The sequence below is a fragment of the Prionailurus viverrinus genome, chromosome B3, assembly GCF_022837055.1.
Source record: "Prionailurus viverrinus isolate Anna chromosome B3, UM_Priviv_1.0, whole genome shotgun sequence".
NCBI lineage: Eukaryota > Metazoa > Chordata > Mammalia > Carnivora > Felidae > Prionailurus > Prionailurus viverrinus.
The window spans coordinates 128,615,662-128,638,101 of NC_062566.1; the positions used below are offsets into that span (position 1 = coordinate 128,615,662).

General features: G+C 50.1%; 1 protein-coding gene across 10 annotated transcripts in view; it reads right to left on the reverse strand.

The window, feature by feature from the left end:
• Positions 1–22,440, reverse strand: part of FOXN3 (forkhead box N3) — a 401,385-nt gene that overhangs the window by 215,458 nt on the left and 163,487 nt on the right. For 6 of the 10 annotated variants that reach the window (XM_047861155.1, XM_047861154.1, XM_047861156.1 and 3 more), the window contains one exon: positions 7,820–8,376. In XM_047861155.1, the coding sequence (XP_047717111.1) occupies positions 7,820–8,362 (543 nt within the window). In that variant the 5' untranslated portion in view covers positions 8,363–8,376. Of the gene's footprint in view, positions 1–7,819; positions 8,377–11,532; positions 11,556–12,122; positions 12,274–22,440 lie in introns of those variants that run through there. The other 4 variants (XM_047861163.1, XM_047861161.1, XM_047861153.1 and 1 more) reach the window with 2 other exon arrangements.

Below are 22,440 nucleotides of genomic sequence, written 5' to 3' on the forward strand. Positions count from 1 at the left end.
TGTATCCCTGCAATGTAAGCTCCTAGGGGGCAAGAACCAAATCTCACTTTTTTGTTTTAATGTTTATTTATTTTTGAGAGAGAGAGCAAGTGCACAAGCAGCAGAGGGGCAGAGATAGAGGGAGACGGAATCAGAAGCAGGCTCCAGGCTCTGAGCTCTCAGCTCAGAGCCTGACGCGGGACTTGAACCCACGAACCATGAGATGGTGACCTGAGCCGAAGTCGGCTGCTTAACCGACTGAGCCACCCAGGCGCCCCCAAATCTCACTTTTTAACTTAACCTTTCCCCTTGCCAAATAATTCTACAGAATAGACTAACTATTCTGTAACAGCAAAGGGCCATTGGTGTCCCTGAAATCACAGGTAAAAAGTTACTGATGGCCCACCAATATAGAGGCAGGCCACAGGAACAACTTGGTAAGTTCTGATAACTTCAGGCCAGGGTTGAACCAAATACAGCCAAACGATAAATCCTCACAGGGCCAGGAAGAAGTATTCATTGAGACAAGTGACAAGTTAAAAGTGACAAGGATACCCTTGGATAACAAGGGTAAACATGACACTAGCCTTTTAAAAATATACAATCATCTGTTTCAAGTGCTGAAAAGTCCACTGGGAAGATGGTGGAATTTTGTATAAAACCTAAGAGCTGCCATCATCTTGCCAAAGCTTAAGAGCAGGAAGATGACCAAGGGCAAGGTGAGAGAGTACGGATTAATCTAAACAACCCACCACTACGTGTGAAAGAAGCAAAACCCATGACTTTCAAATAGGAGGTCAGTGTGCCAACTTCCCATATTATTTACTGCAGAGAATTATCCTGCAGCTAAAGTGATTTCAAAGGGAAATCCCAAAGCTCTTCAGCTCAACAGGGGAGGTTCTGAGAGCAATTTCTTGCTGGTTGGATATCCAGGCAGTGTATCAATGAAGAAGCAGCCCATAGGCCTACCAGTTACCATGCAACGTTTTTTTGAACAGTTCACGGGGAGAGCTACTGGACAGATACACCAATGGGACCCTCACGTCCAGAAGAACCAAGCTTTCCAGAAGACTTGTAGGGATCCTTATCACCGTCAATAACAGGAGTCACCGTGGGGACTGAAAAAGCAGTGTGTCTGTGAAACAAAAAAGCCAGGAACGAATGATGTGAGAAACAGGAAACAAGTAAATGAAGGCGGGCATGCTGAAGGAAGGGTAAGTTCTTCTGGTAAGTTCTGGAAGCTAGAAGGAAATTCTGCAGGTGGGGCCCACTGGACCACTGGCCGGTGCCGTAGCCACAACCCATTCAACGCTGTACCCTTTTGGCACTTGGTGTAATTAAGCAGAGTAGGTACTGACCGTAACAGATACTTTAAAAAGGTTGCTGAACGAATGAATAAGCAGACACTGAACAGCTGGCGAGAGGAGGACACCAGAAACGCCCCCCGAGCCAAGGCATCTGATACCTGGAAGAATCAGGAAGGAGCAGAGTTGATAGGGTTGGTGGGAGAGCATGGCCAAGGGCAGTACAGACTTCTTGGGGTGACAGAGGATGCTGGTATTTAAAGCCTCCTCTTCCAGGGCCTGCAACATGGGGTTATGTTTACCTCAAGCCCCTCAGAGACCCTGGTGAAGTCCCGACCTTCTGAGGCAAAGTCACTATTTAGCCAAGACAACAGAAAGCAGGGTGGTAGGCAGTGTGCGCCTGCGAGAGAGAGGCTGTGTCCCCGCCGCTGTGCCCGGAGCCTGCACTCGGGGATGAACAAGATCATCGCTTGCCCCAGAGACTTCAGAAGAATCTCCATCCCGTTTTTTGCACGCCCCACCACCCAGCATGACCCTGATTTTTAGGAACTTCGCCCTCAAAAGCGGACCACACAGTCTTTCAAGTGGCATTACTTATCCAAAATAAAAGAAGTCCTCTCTTCTTCCTGCAACGGCCACCAATTAAATGGGTACATTGACTAGCATCACGGGAAAGGGAAATGCTCTTGATTCCGTGTTGACACTACCAAGAGGAGGGAGTTAGAGGCGACCGTGCACATGGGGGTACTACCACATAAGAGACGCTACCTTATTTTCCCAACTGCCTTTGGAAGAGTTACAGGGGCGCCTGGGTGGCTCAGTCGGTTAAGCGTCTGACTTCGGCTCAGGTCACGATCTCGCGGTCCGTGGGTTCAAGCCCCGCGTCGGGCTCCGTGCTGACACCTCAGTGCCTGGAGCCTGCTTCAGATTCTGTGTCCCCCTCTCTCTGCCCCTCCCCCGCTCACTCTCTCTCAAAAATAAACATTAAAAAAAAAAAGAAAAAGAAAAAAGACAAAGAATTTCATCCAGCAGGATGGAAAAGCAAAGCGTCAAGGGGGCTGGCTGGGAAGTGGAAGTAGAGCTTGTGTAAACAGTATCTGTGCATGGAGAGGGGACTCTGAGCTTGGGCCAGACCAGTGGAGCGGACCCGGGGCATTTCTTGCAAAGAGGAAGCTGAGAGGGCAGTGGCAGACTTCGTGCAGACACATCTCCCCGTTTGCTGACAAAGACAGAATCTGGCCCCATCTCAACAGCACAAAAACACTCTATGTTTACCTTTCTCTATCCTATAGCCCCAAAGTAAACCCTGGGTTTCCTGGGGTTATTTGAGGTCCCTATCACTCATGTTCATAGAATACTTTGAGGAAGCATGTAGAGATCATCTCTAATAGCCTGTCAACTGAGAAGGGTTCATCAAGCACCCAGCTTAATGTAAGCACAGGACCTTCCAAGCTGGAGGGAATTAGGGTGAATTCCTGCTCTGCTAGGTACTAGCTATATGACCTCCAGCAAGTTCCTTAAGCACTCTGAGCTTCACTCATCACCTATTTTAGGAAGGAAAATAGGACCTACTTCACAGGACTGTAGTTAGGAAGTGGAATACTGCATATGGAAAGTTCACAGGTCTTTCCACATTATGTCTTCTACTGTTGCTGTAAAATACAGGTGGTTCTTCACTTTTCCTTAGTCAGAGTTTCCATTAAAGAACCTGAAAACTAGGGGTGTCTGGGTGGCTCAATCAGTTAAGCGCCTGACTCTTAATTTCAGCTCAGGTCATGATCTTACTGTGCTTGAGTTCGAGCCCCACGCTGGGCTCTGTGCTGAGAATGTGGAGCCTACTTGGGATTCTCTCTCTCCCTCTCTCTCTGCCCCTCTCCTATGCTCGCTTGCTCTCTCTAAATAAATAAAATAAGCAGGGCACCTGTGTGGCTCAGTTGGTTAAGCATCCAATACCTGATTTAGGCTCAGGTCATTCTCTCATAGTTCGTGGGTTCGAGCCCTGCATCGGGCTCTGCACTGACAGCATGGAGTCTGTTTGGGATTCTCTTTCTCTCTCTCTCCCCCTCCCCACTTGTGTTCTCTCTCTCTCTCTCTCTCTCTCTCTCTCTCTCAAAATAAATAAAAATAAATGCTTTTTAAACAAACAAACAAATAAGCATTAAAAAAAAAAAGAATCTAAAAACTAAACAAACACAATCTTGGTCAGCATTCAACCCAGGGCACCTGGCCGGCTCAGTCGGAAGAGCATGTGATTCGGGGTCATGGGTCTGAGCCCCAAGTTGCACATAGAGATTACTGAACAAAAAATGAAGCATGAAGCACTCAGCCCTCAATATAATAAACATATCTTTGTACAGTGTTTCCTTTATAAACCCTCTTGTGACAACAATGTTTTTTGTTAAATTGGTAAGAAGAGAGTAAAGAAAAAGCACAGAAATAGAAACACACATACCTGAACCATTTATAATCCCCAGTCTATAAAAAAGAAGTCCACTTTACTTCCCCGTTACAAGTAGTCCGAGAGGTTAGCACATGCTAATCTTATAGTCCTAGCTAAGATCTGTATTTAGGAGCTATAAAACTTAATCTCAGACTCTGAAACTCTACCTTGATTGATTCAGGCAAAAGTCATCCATAGATGAAACCCTAAGATGAAAAGCTGGTGGGAAACTTTGCAGAGGCGGTGGCAGCCGATCCCATGTGAACCCACAGTTCAAGCTCAGCATCCCCCCCAGGAGGGGTCAACCAGCCTTCTGGATGCTGGAACACACAAGAGCCCATGAGGTATTCTTAGGGGAAAGAAACCCGGAACGTGATCCAGCCTCGAGCACTGACTTCCATTTCACAGAAAATACAGGGGGGACAGAAGAACATACTAAATGCAATCCACCCGAAGCAGACAGAATGTGGGGCGATCTGCAGCCCAGCGGAGGGTCCCCTTGACAAGGAAAGACATCAGAAAGCGGAGAGGCGTAGGGCTGCTGTGGATGAAAATGGACGACAGGCACTTAATAGCCAATTGCACTGCATAAACCACGTTTGGATCCTAATTCAAATGAACATCATGTAAACCCTCAGGGATCTCTGGATATGGACCTGGTATCAGGTGATACTAGGGAAGTGCGCACTTTGTTCGGGGCGACACAGGCAATTGAAGTTACGGAAGAAACTGGCAATTGTTTTTTGCTTTTTTTTTTTAAATTTTTTTTTTTTTAATGTTTATTTATTTTTGAGACGAGAGAGACAGAGCATGAGTGTGGGAGGGGCAGAGACGGAGGGAGACACAGAGTTTGAAGCAGGCTCCAGGCTCCGAGCTGTCAGCACAGAGCCCGACGCGGGGCTCGAACCCACAAACCGTGAGATCATGACCTGAGCTGAAGTCGGTAGCTTAACCGACTGAGCCACTCAGGCGCCCCAGGTGATTGTTCTTATGCATATCTAAGTATGTTGGGATGAAACAACATGAAACCCAGGATCTGCTTGAGCAACAGACAAAACAAAACAATGAATGAAGGGCGAACAACCCCTTGCTAACCACTGAATTTGGTTATGGGCAATGGGGGGGGTGACATGGATTCATCATGCTACTCTCTCTACGTGGATATTTGAAATTCTTTATGATTAAAGAAGAAAAATAAAACTATCTTTTGTAGCCATTTTCTAAGTCCTTATGTATCTTCTTAAGTCCTCGAAGAGATAAAACGTAAAAAAGAGAAAAAAATGGAAGCAAAACTGTCTATTCTCTCCAACTTGTTCATTCATGAGCTGTTCCTGATGAAATCTCAGCTTTGGAAAGAACCCAAAAGGGCATCTAGTTCAGGGATTCTCGAATCTGGCTGCATGTCAGAAACGCCCCTGGAGCTTATCAGAACCACCAATTGTCCCCAACCCACCTCAAACCTACTGCATCAGAATCTCCAGGGAGGAGCCAAGAAATGTTCATTGCTTTTAAGTGCCACCGGTGACTCTGATGCAATCTTGTAAGTTCCCTCTCCAACATCCCAGCCAGGCAGCTGTCCAGCAGGGGACTCATTCCAAACCCCTCGGGGACAAGGATCACACAGGATTCTGCATTCCCACAGTCACGTCAAGCTTAAAACCGGGTTCCGCACTTTTAAAAGAAAAAAATGTGAATACAACTTGCAAGCCTTCCCCTTCAACTAACATATTTCCCACCAACGTTCAGGTGCACGTGGTCACTGCGTTGTGGCCCCACCTCAGAGTGGGAGCTACCACTAAGTAAAATCCCCTGGGAAAAAAACAAGTTTACCTGTACAGCCAAAGGGGCTTTCACTGGGCGAAGTGTCAGGGAGAAGGCCTTCTCCTTCACTCAGCTGGCCACAGGAGAAAACCCAAATGGGTGGGCCAGCGCCAGTGCCCTGAAGTGGCTGGGAGTCCCCGGGAATCTGCCTCTGAGCGCGGCCACCAGCTGGTCCAAGGGTAACCCAAGGAACGAGGAGAGAGACGGAAATCTCCCACTCTTAGCTTTGTTCTCACACCATCACAGGTGACGGGAACCAACCCCCCCCCCCCCCCCCCCCCACAAAACTGACGGGCACGTGATCAGAAACGCCTCCGTGCAGGTCAGCATGGCTAAGAAGTCGGAACTCAGCGTCTCGTAAGATTAACAGTCTTGCGTCCTCAGAGCCGTTCCCTTTCAACAGGCGGTATCTGTGTGTATTCGGAATGACAACCGTCACCCGGGAAGAGCAGGGGGCGGGGGTGTGCCAGTACCTTCGCGCACACACCCCATCCGACACACCTGTCACTCGGAGGGCTGACGCATGATCCTGCCGAGACTCTTCGCGTACTCTGGAGTTGCTCTTGTTGAACATTTCAGAGCGAACCCTTGCTAAATGACTTTGCCGTGTCCTGGCTTTGAGGCCAACGCAGAGCCAGGCATGCGGTAACACGCACAATAAACGGCCTGTTCGCGGCTCTATCGGCCACGTGCGGCTTCGGGGGACCCAAACGGCACTTCCTCCTCTAAGGTGCTAGTCGTGGAATTGCTTTCTAAGGTTTTCCCCTCCTACCCACGAGGACTCACCTACGCGGAAACTATCAGTACCATAGACGGGGCTCTTTACTGGGGCGCAGGGAAGCTTCTCTTAGTTCAGAGAATGAGGCTAAAGGAGTCAACAGAGCCAAGTCCAGAGGTCGGTCTCCAAACGCCCATTCTGAGACGTGGAGGGGAGGAAGGAGCGTAGCGGGCGCCCGGGGACGAGAGCGGTGCCCCACAATTGTCACAGCTGCGTGAAAATAAGGACCTGGGGAAGGTCCACGTTTGCACACTGGACCCGGGCATCACCCTTCCATATATGCCCGCTCCCCGTCATGAGCGTAAACTCCAGGGGAACAGCATTTGCAGACAAACGGGTACAGGTGCAGCAAGGAGAAATAGGGCTTCGCCGCTTCCTTATTCCAGTTCTTCCAAGCCCAAGACCAGCAGAGTCTTCTCAGGCCCAAGAGTCTACTGGAAACAGGAACGTGTGTCTGGAGAGGAAGAAAGGCCCCAGCACTGCACAGCCAGCCACCCCGCACGACAGTGGGTCCTGAGCCCACACCTGAACCTCTAAAAATGTGAAAGGCAGACTGCCGGCTACACGGTGCAGCGTCCCTCTACCACGAGAAACAAAGCCGGAAAATACAGCAGTAACGCGAAAGCTCTGTGGGGAAAACGTTTCTCGGCTTATGTTCCCACTGCGGCCGCGTTACTTTCCAGGACTCAAAAGTCCGATCACGGCACTGTGGTCCCGTCCTAACGGTCAATCCCATTCCCACGGTTACACTCCTTACAGGAAAGGGAAAAGCAAGTTCTCGAAACCAGTCTCGCTGTAGCGGGGCCAGGAGACTCGAGCTAAGGTTTTACAGTCCAAATTCAATCTTGTGGAAGCCCACCTCTAAGGGGGACCTTACCCTGATTTTTCATACTCCGGGTGTTTCGAAGTTGCCAGGCACTCGTGTGCGTGCCTGATTTTATGAGTGCCACCTGGGCAATTCGGGCCTTTGTTTGTCGGGCCTCGGAGTAGACTGTTTGGTCACCTCCCAATGTCCATTACCATCCACCTATTCCAGAATCCTGGAGGCTGCGTCTCTCCAAGTTAATATTAAGAAAGAAGAGAAATGCCATTTTTCCCTAGCCCGGGGCGGCACCCTGCCTCAAACGCATATACACGTACCGCATGGTCAACGGCTGTCCTCGGAATATGGACCTGTGTTTGCACTCTAAACCCAAAGGGACCCATCCACACTGAGGGATGATACTAAGAACCAATCAGGCGTGCAAACCACGGTTCTGGGGTTACGTCTGGATACCACAGTGGGAAACCCTCAACCTGGCACAAACGCTAAAAACATTCTTTAACTGACACGCTTAAGGAAAAGGAAGCTCTTTGCAACCAAACGAGTGAAATAAAACTGCCCATTTATCACCACTCCTTCAGGGCAGTGAATTTACATTCTTTAATGTTTTCTGCACGGAGAGAAATTACACATTTCAAAAAGAGAACCCTTGAGTTCCAGACACAGAGGCTTACCTGATTCCTCTCTTTGTCCACTTTCTTAAAACACTTATTCAAGGACAAGTTATGTCTCACTGAGTTTTTCCACCCAGTAGGTGCGTTTGCAAAATATGGAAAATGTTCCAAGATCCAGTTGTAAATATCCTTTACTGGCAGGCGCTTGGTCGGAGAGTCCTCGATGGCCATAAATATGAGGCAGCTAAAGGAGTAGGGGGGCTTGCAGTTGGGGTTCTGCCTGGCATCGTAGGGCATGTCAGAGTGGGCAGGGGATGGGGGGGTGTCATCGTCCAGGTCCTGGACGGGGCTGACACTCCTCAGGACCGACTCCCCGAAGCTCTTCAGCAAGTTCTTGCTCTCGTGAAGCCAGTTCAGATTGGTCAGCTCTTCATCTTCCATGGCCCCCTCTTCTAATCGGATGTCAGGCAGAGAAAAGTCGAGGTCATCGTCCTCCTGCAGGGCCTTGGAGAAACCGCTGCCCCGGTAACACTGACTCAGCCGACTGGAGACGCTAATTCCTGAGCTTTCTGGCTTCTTACTGGGAGGCATGACTGGACCCATTTACGTGAAGGCTCCTGGTAAACACAGAGAACAGATGAGTTGGTGAAACCCAAAACAGAGGCAGCCGTGCCCTCCTAATTCTACCGGGCCCACCTCCCACCCGTGCCACCTCTACGGACCCCTGGCCCTACAGGAAGCCCATCTCAGGGCTCCGATGCTGGGTAACACAAACCCACGACTCCACCACAGGGAGAAGCACTCCTAAGTAAAATCCGTCCACCATGCCTGCAGCACAGTGACTCCGTCGCCTCGAAAATACAAGACTGGAAATATTTACAGTACACCGCTAATATGCAAACGCATCATGAGAAGAAAGGGAGAATCTACAAAGGCTTCTTCCCGGATTCGTGCAGACTCTCACTGTGACCCTGGGAAAAGCTTCGGTGTTGGTGCCTCAGTTTCTCCACAATACGTGAATCTACAGACAGGTAAGATGCACCCAAGCCTAGGGGCGCCTGGGTGGCGCAGTCGGTTGGGCGTCTGACTTCGGCTAGGTCGCGATCTCGCGGTCCGTGAGTTCGAGCCCCGCGTCGGGCTCTGGGCTGATGGCTCAGAGCCTGGAGCCTGTTTCAGATTCTGTGTCTCCCTCTCTCTCTGCCCCTCCCCCGTTCATGCTCTGTCTCTCTCTGTCCCAAAAATAAATAAATGTTGAAAAAAAAAATTTTAAAAAAAAAGATGCATCCAAGCCTCACGAGAGACACTACGGAGTAAGGACAATGCACCGCTCCTGTCGCTTTGGGTTATTACGGTCTCGTGGTTTATCCTTCCCCCAAAAAAGAAAATACCTCCAAGTTTAAGGCCAGGTGTTTCAGGTTAAGTCGAGCTGTCACCACACGAAAACCATGACAACCGCCTCGGAATTCAAGTGTGACCACCGTGTGCATCGTCTGCTCGTGGTTTATATGATTGTCTCTTTTCTCCCCGAGTCATGACCCAGAACTCTGCAACTGTGATTATGGGTTGGCGAGTCTAAAGAGCGCTAACAAGGAGTTCGGGGGATCGGAACTGCAGGGAGACGTTACATTTAATTGCTGGGACCCTACACGTCCAAACGAAAAAGTGAGTAACTTCGGGCACCACACGAATACGTGGGAACGTGAAGACAAGCCATGAATTGACATCAGAATTGGTGGGGGGGAAAAAAAAAAAAAAAAAAGACAACTGGCAGCTTCAAGACTGGAAGGCAAATTCAACAAAAATTGCTAGAGAATTCTGTTCTGCACCCCCGCCATGCCACCCCCATTTTTATCAATGACCTAGAACAGGGAGTGCAACTTCTGATGAGAAAAGAAAACGAGGACGTGGCCAGTCCACCAACAGAATGACCCCGATAGATACAAAGCACATTCAACCCCCGAGTACTCCGTGTAAGACAGAACAGTGAAGATAATGAAAGAGGTCTCCCACTGTCCACTTGTAGCCCTCACACAATGTGCTTGGTTTAAGAAGCACGTCTGTTTTATTTTTTCCCCCTAAGAAGATCAAGCAATCTATCTAGAAAAAAAAAAAAAAAAAAAGAATGAACACAAAAGCAGACGTGATCATCCTAAGGCTCTAAATGTCCATTGACACTATGCTGAAAGTAACTGCCACTTCAGCTGGGAAAGCTCTAGAATGCGATTCTAGAAAGCATAATGTGAGGCACCCAACAGGCCGGCCAGCCTCGGGTGCCTGAGAACCGCAACCCCCTCCCTCTTCCGAAAGGTAGACACACAGAACCCGCTGGCAGAAGGTGTGAGAAAGCGCTCGGGAGCTGCTATGAGATGCCCGACTCTAAGGAGAGAAAACCTCCATGGGCATCAGAGACTGACAGAGGCAGAGCAATTCAGATACCTCAGGCTCATCCACAGGGAATATTTCTTTCTGTCAAATAAGGAAACTAACCTGTGTAGCACAGGACACAATTTAGAATAAGCTAGTGTCTTTAGGTCTGAGGCTGTGACAGAGACCCAGCTGATCATGCTTTTTACCTTCCTTATGAACAAATCAAAGCTAGGCTTGTCCTCTCAACGTTTCCCCGGATCCCATCAAAAAACCCCAAGTTTCTGATAACCGGGGATATCCACACAGTGGAGTACAAAACAGAACAACTACTCAGCCACTGAAGTCAACTTCAGCTCCAGATGAAAGTTTTATGTCTCCTGAGCTTCCAAACAGGAAAATTATATCATGGCTGACAGTAAAGTAATTTAATTGCACTGTTGCTATGACAACATGCTGCTCTTTCTTTTCAATGTGCTTATTTGTCAGTAGCTTCCCAAAGGAACTAACACACTATACTCCATGTTTTCTTTTGTTTTAAACAAACACTGCCAGCAATATGGCTTTATTAGAAAAGTCAAGAAAAGAGGGTGATGAGGCTTCAGTGCCCTTGAATCACCGGTCTGCTTTGTGTTCCTATCCCCCCATGCTCTTTATAAATCCAGCATTTCATGGCAACAATATTAAGACCTGCTGATCACCACAGTTCCATTTTAAAAAACAGTTCCCAGAAACCACAGCTGAGGAGTTTTCCATTATTATACTCTAACTACATAATCTGCCAAATCTTTTTTTCCTCCTATTTTAGAGGGAAAGAAAAAAGAAAGAGAGAGAGAGAGAGGGAGGGAGCGAGAATCCGGATCATGTGAGTCTGCAGTTAAGCAAACATTTTTAATCTGCTCCACCAGATACGCAAATAGTTATTCACTAGTGACCTCCTTACAACTTTTCGGTTTGCTATTGGTTCCGTTCCACACACACACACACCCTCTTTTTGTTTCTCTACGACTTGCTGTGTTTTGTTATCTTATTTGCGTTTTAACGGAGAAAATGCAGCAGGAAAGCGAGTTTCTTGCCCGCTATCAGAAGGTTTCCAAATAACTGACAAACACATTACTGGCCCAGCTCGGAGCAGATGTTGGAAGTGAACTTTAAAAAGTTAAGAAACGCTCTCCAAGCCGAGCAGGGCAGTCTCCAGTTTGGAGGGGCCGGGTAACCCCCCTCCGCTCGCGCGCGCGCGCGCGCGCGCACGCACGCGCTCCACTCCCGTCTACTGTACTTGTCAAAAACATTTCAAGGGGACCTGCGGGAGCGGCGATTGGCTGCGTTTCGCGTCAATCAGCGGCGTTGCCAGGCAACGAGGAAACTGCTCCGCTCCCCGTATACTAGGCAATTGGGAGCTCGCATACCTTCACTGCCGGTCAGATGTCATAAACCTTTTATTGGCCGCACCGCGGCGAGCCTTAAAAACACATCAATAAAAGCCCGCCGTCCCCCCAACTTCTCCAGGGCCCGAGGACGGTTTCCTAGAGAGTCGGGGTGAGGAGGGGTCGGGCCTCGGGGGTCTCGGGAGACGCTCGCTGCCGGTGCCAAGCCTGCAGTTTGGGGGGAGGGGGCATCTTTGTTAGGAGCCTGTTTCTCATCTTGGGGTCTCCCCTGTATCGGCACCCCCTCCCCCGGCCCGGAACGGCGGGGATCCCGTCCCCCGCGGACAATACCAACTCTGCTCCCTTCGGGCGTCTTTCGGAAATCGAGGCACCGGGAAACAGCCCGCACGTCGGGGCAGGAAACTCTTCGGACCGGGCAACTTCCCCGCTCTGGGGCTGCTCTCTCCCCGCCCGGCCGGGCCCCCCACCCCGAGCCCTTCCCCCAGGAACTGCGGAGTCCCTCGTCTGCCGAGAGCGGCGAGGTCGCCTCCAGGACGGCCTCGGACGAGCGCCCCCGCCCCGAGTCACCCCAACCCCACTGGGGCGCCGGCGGGAGCGGGGAGCAAACTCACCTGGCCGGAGCGGGGCGCGGGGGCGCGGGGGCGCCGCAGCCCTTCAGCGGGAGCCGACAAAGTTTCGCGGGCGCCCAGCGGGCATCGCTTGGTGGCCCGGCTAAGGACGCGCGGGCGCGGCGCGGCGAGCCCGGGGCGGCGGGCGGCGGGGGGCGGCCGCGGGCGCGGGCGGCAGGGGCGCGGGGGTCGCGGCGCGGCATGGGACCTGCGGCGTCCGCCGGGCGCGCCGCGCGTCCTCCCGCCGGCCCCGCCGCTCTCCCCGCCCCGTCCCGCCTCCCGCTCGCCTCCGCCGCGGCGCGTCGGGCCGGGGCGCGCCGAGCGGCGAGAAATTGTTTCCACTGCAAACAAAAAAAGGCGACACATGACCAGGCAGGAGGAGGGGAAGCGCGGGGAGGGAGGGGCGCGGAGGGGAGGGACGGAGCGTTGGGGGCGGAGGGAGCCGGAGAGAGGGAAAACGTGGGCCGGGCCGCCGGCGGCCCGGGGTGCGGACCCGCCGGGGCGCCCCCTGCCCGCGCCCCCCTCGCCGCGGTCGACCCCGCGCGCCGCGCCCGGGCGCTCCCGGGGCGCAGCCGGGGCCCAGGCCGGCCTGGGCCGCGCGGACTCGCCTCCCGCCGCGCCGCGGGCCGGGGGTGAGCGGCGCGGGCGCCGCGACCCGGGGCGGCCGCGACCGTGGGCGGCGGGGCTGGGCGGCCGGGCGGGCGGCGCGCGGCCTGCCCCTTCCCCGGGCTCTGGCCACGCGGGCGGGCCGGCGCTGCGCCGCTGGCAACGTGTCGCCGGAACGCTCCTACCCCATCCGCATGCCTTACAAGGCTCGAAAGTAAAAATAAAAAGAATTACGATGCGGGCGAGGCTTGCGAGGGGGAGAAGAGATTCCACTTCTCCCCAACTACGGCGTCCTGGCGGGGCTCCCGGGGCAGTCCCCGGCCCTCCTCCAGCGCCCACCTGGAGCCCCGGGAGGAAAGGCACAAAGGCACCGCAGCCTCCCGCCCCGGTGGCCGCTCCTCCTGTCGTCTGCCGGCGCGTGTCTGCTCGGGGAGGGAGGGTGGCCATTACAGACAGGCGAGCAGGAGGCCCGTCCTAAAGGCCACGCCGGTGGGGCCTCTCCAGTGGGGAAATGCTGGGCGCCGCGACCGACTTATAAACCTCGAGGAAAAACACCCAGCCTTATCGCCTTCACATTTTGAGTTCTCGGGAACCCGACAGACAATTCGCAGGGCCACCCAGCGACCGGCGCAGCCACCACTCCAAGTCTTTGGGCTCTTCCAAAGGACGGCCACCCACTGCTTAAGCCACACCAACCAGCAGCCTTGGGAGAGGACGAAAGGAGAGTCCAACAGGACACCCTGGTGGTGACATAAATAAAAATATGATTGCACACCACTCCCACGTAGCCAATTCAGTAGGTTCCTCCACAGAGGAGAAGCCCAGGTGACAACCCACCCCCACCCCCACCCCCACCTAAGCCCACCTGAGCCAGCGGGCCGGCCATCTTGAGCTTTCCGAAAACTGCAGAAAAACCAGCGAGCAGGGTCGAGAATGATCTCCCTCTGAAACCCCCCTTGTCTGCAGTCCCTTTTAACCTCCCCGAAAGGGGAGGAAAAATCCCAAGGGCTTCTCAATTTTTTTTTTCCAAAATAATAAGGAAACCCCAATAGATCTGGGAGTCATTCCTTTTTCACAAAGCCTCAAAGTGGTGGGTGGCAAGTCTTCGGCAAAGGCATTCCCCCACAGGCCTTATCACTTACCAGTTAGTTCTACGGGCAGATTCCACCCCGGAGAGGATTCCAAGGTGGGGGCCCAGGGAAAGCCCGAGGTCATCCAGCCCCACCCCTTTGAATTACCCAGCAAAGGGGTAATTGATGGGACCTACCCAAACTCATCAAGCAAGAGGTGTAAGATGAGAGAAACGAGCTAGAGACGACTGAAGCCTTGCGCCAGAGACTAAGCGTCAGAACTTAAGTGACAAAAGCTCGACTGAGCTCCAGTGGAGACCCTCCTTCAGTGTATCAGTTGAGGCTGCTGAATCCCCCATCAAAGGCATCAAGGCCAGAGACCTTTGTGCAAGCCCCTTGCCCACCCAGAGAGGAAGAAACACTCCCCTTCCCTCCTCCTCTTGCATCATCAGCTCCCAGCCCTCCCCGTGGCCAACTACCCTCACACCGTAGCTAGAGATCTCTTTACAGGAAGGGAAATGGCATGTTCATTTTCCTTCCAGTCCTTTCTTTGTCCCCAGGGTTCAAGTGCATGGAATATGTTCTTCTCAAAATTCTCCGTGCAAGCTGTTTAGCCTCCAGTGTCCAAACCGGCCATCCTAACGTGAACAAAACCTTTAAAACAGGTAAGCCTTGGGGCAGGAGAAGCCCTAGGCAGCGGGTGGGGTAAGGTGAGACAAGCTTTTATTAGCCTGCCTTTCTTCTGCAAGTTTTTGGTTTCTTCCATTCTCCAACGTACAGACCTGCCTCAGCTGAGGATGGGGTTAACCTCCCAATAAGCCCATCTTTAAGTTGAAAATATCCCTAAGTCGACAACGCATCTAACATACCTAACCGGCCCAACATCACCGCTCAGCCTAGCTAAACTTGAACGTGCACCTTGAACGCGCACAGAACACTTACATTAGCCTCAACGGGGCAAAATCATCTAACGCCAAGTGTTGAATACCTCATCCAACTTCTTGACTACCGTACAGAAAGCGAAAAACCGAATGGTTGTGCAGGTACAGAATGGCTGTAGTGTATCAGTTGCTTACCCCACTGATGGTGTGGCCACTGGGAGCTGAGGCTTTGCCGCGTCCCGAGAGAGGATCGTAAGGTACCTCACTAGCTCAGGGAAAGATCCAAATCCAGAATCTGAAGTTTGGTTTCTACCGAAGGTGTATCGCTCTCACGCCATCACAAAGTCGAAAACTTGTATGTCCAACTATCGTTAAGTCAGGGACCATCTGTGTGCCTTAATTTCTCTCTCCCGTCACAAACGTGGCAAGAGAGGTCACTCTGAAGAGGGAGCGGCGGACCAGCACTGCCTGGTGTGGAGACCAGACCACTCAACTCATGTCTGCCTCCCTGTCTGTCTGAAATGGGGGGGATCCACATATTTGCCCAAAGCCAAAGGAAGCTCAGCTTTGCCCAAAGCTCAGAGTGGCCTCTCCACCTCTTAATTCCGTCTAACCCCAGCTCTGGAACATGCTCCCTGACAAAAGGGTGCAGCGGCCAAATTCTTCAGAACGACTCCATTTTCAACTCCCCCCTTGAACTTTTCAAAAAGCACCCTTGTGCCTTAGACCCTGAGAAGTCTCCAAACACCGAGTGGAACTGTTGAAACCATTGTTCTATAAACACGTTTGACAGAAGAATCCTGCGTGTGCCCTGGAACTCACTCTGGGCGACACTTTACTTCCTGGCTGGGGACCTGCTGGGACCTTTCGACAGCGCCTTCTGGGCATGGGCCCGAGGCACACATGTGTCTGGACTCCAGCCCTGTGGGTCCCCAGTCAGTGTGGAACTTCAGGCTCCTCCTGTGTGCAGAGTGCCCCTCCCCCTGACGTTTTGTTCTTTCTTCTCCCACAGGCTTCTCTGCCCCGCAACATGAAAGCCCCTTTCCCCATCACTGGCTCTTTGGCCAACGTGATTATTTATGGAAAAGTTCAGGGTGAAGCCCCCGAACCCCCCTTGAGGCAGTAACACCTGGAGAGATGAGCAGTGAGAGGAGGACACGGCAGGCGGGAAGGCGGAGGACTTTCATATATGCGGAGGAATGTGAGGCAGGCCTGCAAAGATGATCGCCTGGTCGGGGATCCTTCCAGCTGACTCCAGTGAAGACACATGAGCAGGAACCCGAGCAGCCCTGGGCAGGCAACACAGCTGGGCTTCTTAGAACCCGGGCGTCATCAGGCAGTTGCTCTACCCCTCCTCCTCCTTCCCTCTGAGACCACACCGTCTTTCCTCCTTCCCTCTGCATATCTATTCCACTCTCGTGCCTACGGGTCAGTCGGCTTCCTCTGCTCGCTTATGACCACACATGGCTGCCCACACCAAGTCCAAATAACCTTCTGACCTTCAGCACCCACCACCTTCTGACTGCCTCTGTCTTCCACTACATGGCTCAGTTCTCAGGGAAATAACCTGATTGGCTCAGCCTGACTTAGGCGACTCCTTTCTGCCCACCCCCTCCTAACAGCTGAGGCGAGGGGGCATGGTGGACTCATTGGGCACCACGGGACTGGGGATGACTTTAGAAGGAGGATATCTAATAAAGATGGGTTCGTACTGGATCTGTGGAAATGGGGAAGGCATGTTATAGAGCTGAGCTTTTCTCTTAGGGATACCCAGGAAGCCACAACCTAATGGATCAGAATCTTCTAGGAGGGATCCCAGACATTTAAAGCAGGCACTACAGCAGAAACCATTGTTCCATGTAGGAGAAATAAATGGCACATACAGATTTATCAAATACGACTTGATTGTATTAGAGATGCATTTGTTCCTTGAGCAAATATTTACCGAGTGCTTACCAAGTACATAGCACTGGGTCAAGAGCCACACAATGGCACCTATGAGGCCATGCGTATTAGTGGAGAAGAGCGGAAACACCGTATGACAAAACTCCTCGAATGCTAAAATGAGCAGTTTCTAAGCACTAATTCAAAGGGCAAGACGAACTCATTGAATATATATTTTTTTTAACGTTTATTCATTTTTTTTTTAATTTTTTTTTTCAACGTTTATTTATTTTTGGGACAGAGAGACAGAGCATGAACGGGGGAGGGGCAGAGAGAGAGGGAGACACAGAATCGGAAACAGGCTCCAGGCTCCGAGCCATCAGCCCAGAGCCCGACGCGGGGCTCGAACTCACGGACCGCGAGATCGTGACCTGGCTGAAGTCGGAGGCTTAACTGACTGCGCCACCCAGGCGCCCCTGTTTATTCATTTTTGAGAGAGAGACAGAGTGTGAGCAAGGGAGGGGCAGAGAAAGAGGGAGACACAGAATCCGAAGCAGGCTCCAGGCTCTGAGCTGTCAGCACAGAGCCCGACGCAGGGCTCCAACTCATGAACCGTGAGATTACGACCTGAGCCGAAGTCGGACACTTAGCCGACTGAACCACCCTCGAATATTTTTGAGTGCAGAAGTTATGCTATCAGAAATACGCTTAAAAAGATGAACGGCTTGGAGCTCGTAGATAAATAAGTCCTGGAGACCTAATACAGCACAGTAATTATCGACAAGAAACCTGTATTATAAACATTAAACTAACGGACTAGATTTTAATTGTTCTCAACACTAAAACAAATGATAACAACGTGACGCCACAAAGGTATTAGCTAATGCCACAGTGGCAATCATACTGTAATATAAATGTATCAAATCTATATGTCAGACACCTTAAATTTACACACAATGTTGTATGTCAAATATATCTCAATTTAAAAAGAAGGGGGAGGGGGAGGAGGAGAAGAATGGAATTGTGGATTCAAGGTGAGTTTTGGGAGAGGGAAGGAAAAAAGTAAGAGACCCAAAGCAGACAAAAGTACTGAGAAAGCAATGCCAGAATCCATACAAAAGGGAATCAAGGGGTTTTTTTTACTATGTTTTCAGAAATTATAAAACATTAAAGTAGTGACCCCCTCTGAGTAGGAGAGTTATGGGGTAATTTTTCTGGCCTGCTTCTTTCAAACGTGTCTATTATACTCCATGTCTTCTACAGTGAACACCCATTACGTATACAATGTTCTGTAAGGGGGGGGAGGATCCCATTAGAGCAGTGGTCCTCCACCTTGAGTGCGCACCAAAATTACCTGTACGACTTATTAAAACGCAGCTTGCTGGCCCCCACCCCCGGAGTTTGTGATTCAGCAGGTCTCTGCTGTGGCCTGAGACTTCACATCTCTAACAAGCTCCCAGGGGTGCTGCTGCTGGAGGCTGAGGGACCCCCGCTTTGCGAATTAGAGAACAGTCAGCGAGACTGGAAAAAATGAACGTATGAAAGCCTTCAAGGGAAAAACCAAGAGGATTTGTCAAATACGAGAAGAGAAGGGAAGATTATGGTCAAAGGAAACCCCTTAATCATGGGTTGACTAAGTCTCTCTGAGATAATATATGAGAATGCTGTTTGTAATGGTAAAAAGGGCTGCTGGCTTCCTTCCCTTGGGCCCAGGAGGAAGAGAGACCCAGCGTGAGAGCTGGGAGGCCCCCCACTCTTGAAAAGTTTCACGGATTGGTCCGGGGTCTTGGCACCTGCTCTTCATCCTCTCTTGGGCTTTCCTCCTGTGCATTCTTGGTGTTTACATGACAGGTTCTGAAGGGTGTAGCCTGGGAAAAGGCTTCTTTGAATTTCTCCAGCAGGGAACGGAGCCAGGAGGCTTTTTGAGGAGAGAAGGGAGGGAGGGATGTGTGGCTAGGGAAAGTACAGCCAAACGGGTAGAGTGAAGTTCATTAGCTCACGTGCCCCTCCCCAAACCTAAGCTTATCAAGTCACCTGCTGGAGACAACATGGGAACACAGAACCTGTCAGCTGAGGCTTAGAACACCCATGGGGCCATATGTGTGAGCGAATGATCCAGAATCCAGACTTAGTCCATTCATTCACTCAACAACTATGTATGAAGCATCTATCTACTCTATGCCCAGGACTGTGTGGAGGGGACTGGGAAGGAAGCTGGAAAGGTAAGAGGTGTAGCTCTTGCCCTCAAGGATCCAGGAGACCCGGGGAGATTTATGAAGTGACCACAGATAAATACATGCACACATGTGCGTGCACGTGCACACACACGCGCGCGCACACACACACACACACACACACACACACACACACACACAGAGCAAAGTACCACGGCTGGAGGTGGTATAGCCTAATGGCTAGCATAAGAACCTGGGACTGGTTCATATTCTCACTTCACCACATACCAGCTGGCTCACCTTAAAGTACTTAACTTCTTTCTCCCCACCTAGTTTCTTCATCTTAAAAAAAAAATGGGCAGGGAGGGAGAATAGCAGCAATACCCACTTCACGGGGCTCTGACAAAGATCAAATGAATTAATACTTGTAAAACACATATAATGGTGCCCTGGCACTTAGCACTGTTGTTTTTGTTAAGTAAATAAATCAAAAGGAAAATATTGACATATTTGACTGCATACCAATTTAAAATTTGCGTGCAGTGCCAGAGTCATAAATCAAGTTAAAAGATAGATTAAAAAATGAGGAAATATGTGCCATACACAGATAAAAAGGTTAATATTTTAAATTTATAGCCCCTACAATCAATGAGGAAAAAAAAAAGCATCACCCTAATGAGAAAGGGGCAAATCCACCAAAAGAGAAACAAAAATGATCATATACCCACGAAAAGAGGCTCCACCTCAGTAAAAGCAAATGCAAATTAAAGCAATTGTGAGATCTCATTTCAGCTATCAGATTGGCACAGGCCGAGAAAGAATAATCATACCAGGGTTGGTGTGGGTGTCCGAAAGATTGTGACTTGGCTCAACTGTTCAATTACAACTTAAACGAGCCCAGCCATTGACCCTAAATTTCCAACCTCTAGGAATTTAGCCAAGGGAGATACCATAGCAAGGCTGTTAACATGCCCACCAGACTGCCTACCCCTGCGATCCAGTAAACGCCACACAGTGACTCAAGGGCCTGACACACACAGGAGACGCTCAGTCAGTACTTCCTGAAAACAAGCCCTGGAATGCGCAACATTGTATTTAGGGGGGGCTTGTTGGGACAGGGCTTAAAATCATGAAAACTCGGAAATTGCCAAAATAGGAGGCTACAAGCATATTATCTTCTGTGGGGCCACCTTGGCCACCACACCCCCTTTGGTCCCCGCCATTTGCATTTTCCAGTCATTTTGAGTGAAGCCTTCCTGATTCAGGACCATCTTCACATTCTCATATACCATATGTGTGAAACAACTGGCAAACGTTTCATAAAGTAAGAGTTTGGGGGGAAATAAATACGTTGACAAAGCTTTCCACCAAGTTGAAGTATTTTGTGATCGTTTCTACCACAAGGGACAAACCGATTCCTTTCTGAAAAGGAAAGGGCCAGGGCTCTGAGCGAACAAGAGAATTGCTAAGTATAACACACATTATACCCTGTGTTGTGGTGTCTTTTGTCTGGTTGTTTGAAGGCTTTCAGCGTATAGGTTTTCAGGATCCAACTTTCTCTACAAACTCTTACAAAGGTCCAAAGATAAGGGAAAATACTCTTAAGAGTTTGTGGGGGAGGGGGAAGATGGACTCTCTTTTCCCATTGATCCTCTATAACGATTTGTGCTTATAAAAGACCAGATGTGGTTACATCTCTCTCTCTTTTTTTTTTTCCAGATCTGATAGAAAAATCTGTGTCCAGCTGAGGCACTCCACGTGGCCAGAATTACTTCTGCTTCTCCTGCCCTTCCAAGGGAGACTCTGGCAGTCAGAAGCTTGCCCTAGAAAAGGCTGCCAGTCTGTGCTCTTGAACTCCATTTATCTACAGTTGATTGTCGTTACTCGTGCAAGTTATGTTCTATAAAGTCTCCACAAACAACGAAGTAGCAAATACTGAACTATTGCTCCTAGGGGAAACACACGGTCAGGTTCCTGCGAGCTGCGGGTGACAGCATTTTTGTTAACCGATGAGTCTGTAACCACAGTTTGCTGTGTTTCCATTTAAAGAGACCTTATTTAATATATATTGTTGATTCATTAACATGGAATTCACGGCCAACAGCGCTATAACTCATGTCTGAACAGAGATTCTCTAACAAGGCTTCTGTATTTTCTCCACAAGGCAATCAGCCTTCATGCACTCAGGAACACTAAACACTTCAGCCCTACGATTAGGTGCCATTTTAAACAGAAAAATCACCAGGGGGAAAGCACAGAAAGCATAGCCCAAGATAGACCACAGAACAGATACTTGTTTATGGCATGAGAGCTCAAACAAGAAGTCACAAGCTGGGAAAGTAAGAGCCCACTGGGCAACTCAAATTTTTTGGTCGTTCTGCCAAAATATCCACAAGTGAGCATAAAAGCACCATGAGCATTTTTTTAATTTGGGGGTTACAAATAATTTTTAGCAAGGATGTGGATTTGCAAGGATGTGGAACACATGAATAATGACCAACCATATTTAACAAACACTTAACATGGCATGTATTGGGTGCCAGGCAGTATTCTTAAGGCTTTGCAAATATTGACTCATTTCGGCCTCGCATTAACCCTGTGAGGTAGGTACGACTATTATGCCCGTCTTATAAATAAACGAGGAACGTGAGGCACCGAGAGGTTTGGCCACCTGCCCCAGGCCACACAACTGGTAAGTGGTGGGCTGGGATTTGAACCCACACAGTCTGGCTCCAGAGTCTGGAGTCGGGTTGCAGGTAGGAGCCAAGGGAAGCTTCAGATCAATCCGCAGCCTTTGAATTTTTCTTGGAGACTCCCCTGCAGGTCAAGGACATGACGGATAAGAGTGGTGGGGTTCAAGAGAGGAAAAATGGTGAGCAGGAAGTAAAGGAGAAGGAAGGGAAGAGGGGCTTTTAAATAGAATGAAAAGGCGCTACTTACAAAGAGCCAAAGTGCAGCTTCTATGTCATAATCAATACTGTATGGTGTACCTTTGTAATAAAAAATAAATCAACTGGATGCTGAGCATCAAACAAATTATAAGTGCCCAGAGAGGCAAGGACCCTGTCTTCTACCTCTCTTCTGCTCATAGCATGTGGCATAGCGGTAATCAAAAATATTGATCGCTTAACAGGAAAAAAAAAATGCTTCTTTTTATTGTTCTTTCAAGCTGGTATCTAATAACTACACAGATCAGTCAAAGAAAAGTGGCCTCACTGGGGCGCCTGGGTGGCTCAGTCGGTTAAGCGTCATGATCTCACAGTTCGTGGGTTCGAGCCCCACGTCAGGCTCTGGGCTGACGGCTCCGAGCCTGGAGCCTGCTTCGGATTCCATGTCTCCCTCTCTCTCTGCCCCTCCCCAGCTCATGCTCTGTCTCTCTCTGCCTCTCAAAAATAAAGAAACGTAGTAATTAAAAAAAGAAAAGAAAAAAAATAGAAAAGCAGCATCATCAACCTTTTCCTCCTCCAAAGTTTTCAAGAGCTTTTATTGTTTTCCTGTCTTTACCGAGCACACCGAGTACCACAGTCTCTTGGGTTTCAGTTTCTACGTCCTGCCAAAGGCTTAACCAGGCCAAAAAATAACTTCTCTCGTTTTACTTTGTCAGAAGAATGTGAAAGAAGACAATTCATTCCTCTCTCGAAGACCGTCTCTTTAAAACAAAAGCAAAAGCTACAAAGTTGATGACGTCTCTGGGAAACGTTGCGGG